The following is a 7,046-nucleotide window of genomic DNA, read 5'->3' as shown; positions in this document are numbered from 1 at the left end:
AAAGTGAGTGTGAGAAGTGACCTTGGCATGTGCTGGTTTTGCCTGTGGGTGTTGTGTTTCCTGTGCTGTGCTGAAGAGGCATCATGGCAGCTGACTCAGTACATCAACAGAAACACTTTCTGCCTCTGCTGCGCTCAGCTGGACTCACCTTCCCCTTTCCTCCTGTACTTGTTTAGTAAATCACCTGCCATACAAAATCACTTCAGGAGCAAATGTGTTAAAATGTTGTGCTTTAATGATGAATACACACAGTCATCTGCATGCTGGTGATGTTTTTTTTTTATATGCATTCTGTGTTATCAGTGTTCTGTTGTTGATTTGTTTGAATGCTTTAGGTTCATGGAGGCGGTGGGTATGACTCTGATTTCAGCGATGATGATGGTGGAGGCCAGTCCAAAGATGGTGAAAATAGGTGAGATTTAGTTATGTGTCACTAACATTCAATCATTTTCCTTTGGCTTAGACTCTATTTTAGAAGTTTCCACGACAGAATGAACCGCCAACTATTCCAGCATATGCTTTACACAACGGATACCCTTCCAGCCGCAACCCTGTATTGGGAAACACTCATACACACACACACTCATACACTACGGCCAATTTAGTTTATTCAATTCACCCGTAGCGCATGTGTTTGTACTGTGGGGGAAACCGAAGCACCAGGGAGAACAACACAGGGAGAACATGCAAACTCCACAGAGAAATGCCAACTGGCCCAGCCGAGACTTGAACCAGCGATCTTCCTGCTGTGAGGCGACAGTGCTAACCACTGAGCCGCTGTGCCACTAACAAAAAAATAGCAATAGTTTTTGGATTCATATTTTGTGAATATTTTTAAACCATGTTGCATGCAAAACTGTTGCAAACAATTTATTTGTGTTGAATTTAAACAAACAAATTAAATTGAGCAATGTTCAACTTAATTTGTTTGTTTAAATTCAGCCCAAATAAATTGTTTACAACCACAATTGAGTAAATCCAAGGAATCATCTTTGAATAATTTTTTTCAGTGTAGTATCATATTGCATTATTTTAGGGCCTTATTTAATGAAGAAACTATTTTCCAGCATGTTTAAATGAAGACCTCCAAAAGGATAGTTCGTGCAAAAAATAAACTATTGACTTCTATGAAAGTCAATGGTTACTGGTGTTCAACATTCTTACAAATATCTTTCGTGTATAATAAAACAAAAATATAATCTGGTTTGGCACAAAAGGGTGGGTAAATGGCTGAATTTTTATTTTTGGATGAACTGCCACTGTGTTTTGATGAAAAATTCAGTTAAAACAGTACTATGGTGAACTATCATTGTAATTTAAAATGAACTTTCTGTCTAAAGAGAAAGCGATTTGTTTATCTGATGAGAAGCTGAATTTACAGCATATTTACCTCCTTCAGAAATCATACTAATATCATAGAGGCTCAAGAAAGAATTCTAAGAGTAATAATGATTTATATGAAAAATGTTTTAAAATATATACGTTAAATTTATTAAACAAAACTTCACTTTTTTTTTCATTTTATAAAATTAACAAATGCATTTTATATATATATATATATATATATATATATATATATATATATATATATATATATATATATATATATATATATATATATATATAATACAGGATTTAAAAAAACAATTTGAATAAAAATCTTACACTAATATTAAAATATTAATTAACATATAGTTAATAGAACAATGACATAGAAATTAATTTCAGAGTAAGATTTGTAATCAAAAGTTATTTTAAATTCTCTATTCTCCAAAAGATCTTTAAAAATGTATCAAGGTTTCTACAGAATCATTCAACAGAAAACACAGACAAATTAAACACTGTAATGGTTGCTTAACTTTCACCTTTGACAAACCAGGTGTAAACAACATTTATTTTATAAAATACCTTGACCAAACAATACTTTAAAATATAAAATATGTTTTGACCAAACTATAATTAGAAAAAAAGGTATTTTGCAAGAATAGTTTTGATTGCATGAACTAATTGAAGTGCTGTTCCTCTTGTGTGTGTGTGTGTGTGTGTGTGTGTGTGTGTATGTGTGTGTGTGTGTGTATATATAGAACGGGTCAAGATGAACTCTTACAGAAGCCATTCCAGAAAGGCAAACACACCAAGTTGGCCCATAAAAATGTTGCTGCTCATGAGTGGGACAGGTAAACTACACGTCACATCCATCAAAACAGCATAGTCCACAAACTCTAGTGTGTGTGTACTCGTATTTTATTCTTCCCCTGACAGAGAGGAAGCCAGAAATCGACGTCAACACCTGATATCAATGAATGCTGTATCCTGTTTTTCACTATGAGAGTGCTGTTTTGTTTTTGTTTTGTTTTTTAGCTTTATTTACAATATTTTGAATTTCTTTATGGCTTATTTTACATTCTTTGATTTCAGCTCTCAGAGACTCATTCATTATGTAAGAGCGCTGAATTTGTATTTTTAGGGAAGTGTCAAAATAATCCTTAACAGCCTTTAGTTTGAACGTCACAAGAAGTTTGTCAGCGACTACATTCTGTACTATGGAGGGAAGATTGAGGACTTACGGCGATCCACGTAAGCAGTCACTCTCATTACAACTTTGCAATCTTTAAAGTGCCCTATTATGTTATCTTAAATTATGCTATTATTATGCTATTCAGCCAAAGTCAAAAACATTTTCATTTTCTCATAAGAAACATTGCAGCATCAGCTCTCGCAGGGTCTGAATGGTTCATTCAAGGCAACAACAATGAATATAGCTGAAAACGGAAACGTCTACATGGCAGCCTTTTCAAAACCATCCGCATATACACATATCCACAAAAACAGCCAAAAATGCTGTATTACGGATGTCAGGCCAGTATTTAGCATAAAACAAAATAAAATATTCTTATTTCAAAGCAAAAACACGTTTATTTTGCTTATCTTATTGGCAGATTGTTTAGCTTGTTTTAAGAAAAAACTGACTTTACATTGACTTATTATTTCTAAAAACAAGACAATAATTTTTTTGCTTGTCTAAAATGCTTCTGGATTCTGTTAGATTATTGGACTAGAAATAAGACAAAAACTATTTTTTTGCAGTGTGTTTAATCTGACACGAAATAACAATGAAAATCTGAAAAGTTTCTGCCTTTAGTACAAAATATCTAGTTTAGTTTTTTCATAAGTTTGCATATGTTTTTCTTATAGCTTATATGAATAATACAGCAGAAAATGTGTATTGAGAGGTTTTAAAAACTGACAATAAGAACGATCAAATAAATGTTTGTTTTAAGGAAGAACTCACTTAAAGTCGACTTACTATTTCTGAAAACAAGACAATATTTTTTGTCTAGAAAATGCTTCTTGATTTAGGAATTTTTGACAGGACAAAAACAAGATTTTTTTTTGCAGTCTGTTAAGTCTGACACAAAAAATGTTAAAAATCTAAAACTTTTCTGCCTTTTGTACAAAATATCTAGTTTAGTTTTTTATAATAAATTTAAATAAGTTTTTTTATGGCTTATATCAGTGTTTCCCAACCCTGTTCCTGAAGGCACACCAACAGTACACATTTTCAACTTCTCCCTAATCAAAGACACCTGAATCAACTTATCATAACATCAGAAGAGACTCCAACACCTGAAGTAAATGGGTCAGAAAAGGGAGACATCCAAAATATGTACTGTTGGTGTGCCTCCAGGAACAGGGTTGGGAAACACTGGCTTATATAGTATAATACAGCAGAACATGGAGCTCAAATTCAAGGGGAATAGAATCAGTTTCATTCAGAGGCTTTAAAAACTGCCCTTAAGTTAAATGCACAGACAATATGAACGATAAAATAAATATTTTTAATGAAAACCTCACTTAATTTTGACCTACTATTTCTAAAAACAAGACAACACTTTTTTGCTTGTCTAAAAATGCTTCTGGATTCTGTTAGATTATTGGACAAGAAATAAGACAAAAACTATTTTTTTGCAGTGTGTTTAATCTGACACGAAATAACAGTGAAAATCTGAAAAGTTTCTGCCTTTAGTACAAAATATCTAGTTTAGTTTTTTAATAAGTTTGCATATGTTTTTAATACAGCAGAAAATGTGTTTTGAGAGGTTTTAAAAACTGCCGTTGAGTTGCAGTTAAATGCACGGACAATAAGAACGATAAAATAAATGTTTGTTTTAAGGAAGAACTCACTTAAAGTCGACTTATTATTTCTGAAAACAAGACAATATTTTTTTCTTGTCTAGAAAATGCTTCTTGATTTAGGAATTTTTGCACTAGAATTAGGACAAAAACAAGATTTTTTTTGCAGTCTGTTAAATCTGACACAAAAATTTGTAAAAATCTAAAACTTTTCTGCCTTTTGTACAAAATATCTAGTTTAGTTTTTTATAATAAGTTTGAATAAGTTTTTTTATGGCTTATATCAGTGTTTCCCAACCCTGTTCCTGAAGGCACACCAACAGTACACATTTTCAACCTCTCCCTAATCAAAGACACCTGAATCAACTTATCATAACAGCAGAAGAGACTCCAATACCTGAAGTTAATGGGTCAGAAAAGGGAGCCATCCAAAAATGTACTGTTGGTGTGCCTCCAGGAACAGGGTTGGGAAACACTGGCTTTTACAGTATAATACAGCAGAACATGGAGCTCAAATTCGAGGGGAATAGAATCAGTTTCATTCAGAGGCTTTAAAAACTGGCCTTAAGTTAAATGCACGGACAATATGAACGATAAAATAAATATTTTTAATGAAAACCTCACTTAATTTTGACCTACTATTTCTAAAAACAAGACAACTTTTTTTTACTTGTCTAGAAAATGCTTCTTGATTTAAGAGTTTTTAGATATTTGGTCTAAAAACAAGAAAACAACTCTTAGATCTTAGACTGGCATTGTGCAGATTTGTTACAAACCTGCTGGAATTATGACTGAAATGACTGACAACTTTCAGGTGTTTTTATATTTCAGGTATAGTTCGGTGTCATTTCTTTCTTTTAAGAGTTAATAACTCCATTTATTGTGCACTTTTGCAGACCTTTTACTTTCACAAAAAGCTACATTGCGCACTTCATGAAAGATAATATCTCAATAAGCGTAATAGAGGCACTTTAATAATTGATGAAAACAATAAATTGCTGACTTCAGCTGTAATTCAGTTTCAGGTTAGCTGAACCGTTTTTTCCATCCGCAGGTCTAAAGATAAGACGGATCTGGATGTGGTCAAAGAGAACCACCGTTTTCTGTGGAGAGAGGAGGACGAAGAGGATATGACATGGTAATAATGCCTGCATGTCAGTCTGTCTGTCATTATAATCTTGACCAGTCATCCTAATGTAAAGTCTCTGAAATGTTTAGGGAGAAAGAGCTCGCAAAGAAGTACTACGATAAGCTCTTCAAGGAGTACTGCATTGCAGACCTCAGCAGATACAAAGAAAATAAGGTTTGATTTCTTTATTTAACTCTGCACTGCAAAAAACGAGTTGTTCTCTTGTTTCTGGTCCAAATATCTACAAATTCCTAAATCAAGAAGCATTTCCTAGACAAGCAAAAATATTGTCTTGTTTTTAGAAATAATGTTAAAATCAAGTTTTTTCTTAAAACAAGCAAGAATAATCTGCCAATGGAGTAAGAAAAATAATCTTATTTCAAAGCAAAATCTAGATTATTTTGCTTATTTCAAGGAAAAAACTTCATTCATTCATTTTCTTTCGACTTAGTCTCTTATTTATGAAAGCTCGCCACAGCGGAATGAACCGCCAACTATTCCAGCATATGTTTTACACAGCAGATGCCCTTGCAGCCGCAACCCAGTGTTGGGAAACACCCATACACTCATTCTCTCACACACTCATACACTATGGCCAATTTAGTCCATCCAATTCACCTATAGCGCATGTGTTTAGACTGGGGAAACTGGAGCACCCGGAGGAAACCCACGCCAACACGGGGAGAACATGCAAACTCCACACTAAGGCTGAACGATACTGGAAAAATCTGACATTGTGCCATTTTATTTTTCTGTGATATATATTTCAATATGAATACAATTTAGGCAGATGCCTTGAATAGCTCTATTTGGAATGAAATTATTAACTTTGATTGGAATAATCGTGTGGAGGAGTGAATCAAAGAAATAGCAAATGTAAATGAATTAGAGCAAAGATAAAAGTGAAATAAGTAGTACAGTAATACGATACGATATGATATTTTGCCCCTGATTATGATAGATCACAATATCAGCGATATATCACAAGAAAACCCTCCACAATATATCATGATATTTGTAAATGAAGGGGGGAAAATGCATCAACAATGTATAAGATGTGTTTTATTAACAGCACATATATTTTGTAGAATTGCAACATTGATATGTTTGATCCGACATTATGAGAAGTGTAATAACATTGAATAATCAAATATAATGTAAAATAACACTGTACATTCTTCATTCATTGCTGATCAACTATGATAATCCCAACTTTGCATTGCAGATGCTGCGCTGTGACTATTGCGAATGCACACATTGCGATATTGATGCTGAAATGATATATTGTGCAGCCCTACTCCACGCAGAAATGCCAACTGGCCCAGCCGGCACTCTAAAACGCGACCTTATTGCTGTGAGGCGACAGTGCTAACCACTGAGCCGTCATGCCGCAAAACTCACTTCATTTTGTATGATTATTTCTGAGAACAAGACAATACTTATTACTTGTCAGGAAAGGGTTTCTTGATTTAAGAACGTCTAGATATTTGGAATGAAGAAATGAAGATGTATTTCAATTTAAGATATACTGAAGTGAACAAAGCTGTGGAGGCGAAGTACACAATGAAGAACAAAACAAAATCAATTCAGAAAACATGATTCATTTGATACTTGATTCATTCAGAAAACGTTTTATTCTCTTCATTCATTTGATGCATGATTTTTTTCTGAAAGAATTTGCATGAATTATCATGTTGCTTCAGTTCATCTTGAGACATTAGCAACTAGTTATTCTAATGTTTACATAAAAACAAATCAGAAATGGTTTCCTATCATTAAATGC

General features: G+C 33.4%; 1 protein-coding gene across 1 annotated transcript in view; it reads left to right on the top strand.

Moving 5' to 3' along the window:
* Window positions 1-7,046, top strand: part of fra10ac1 (FRA10A associated CGG repeat 1) — a 29,440-nt gene that overhangs the window by 2,325 nt on the left and 20,069 nt on the right. The window contains exons 2-7 of the mRNA XM_056470053.1: window positions 336-412; window positions 2,085-2,177; window positions 2,263-2,308; window positions 2,501-2,577; window positions 5,189-5,272; window positions 5,353-5,437. Of these exons, the coding sequence (XP_056326028.1) occupies window positions 336-412; window positions 2,085-2,177; window positions 2,263-2,308; window positions 2,501-2,577; window positions 5,189-5,272; window positions 5,353-5,437 (462 nt within the window). The remainder of the gene's footprint in view (window positions 1-335; window positions 413-2,084; window positions 2,178-2,262; window positions 2,309-2,500; window positions 2,578-5,188; window positions 5,273-5,352; window positions 5,438-7,046) is intronic.

Source organism: Danio aesculapii, chromosome 12, assembly GCF_903798145.1.
Source record: "Danio aesculapii chromosome 12, fDanAes4.1, whole genome shotgun sequence".
NCBI classification, from domain to species: Eukaryota; Metazoa; Chordata; class Actinopteri; order Cypriniformes; family Danionidae; genus Danio; species Danio aesculapii.
The sequence above is the reverse complement of the archived record's forward strand: the minus strand, read 5'-3'. Positions and strand labels throughout refer to the sequence as shown.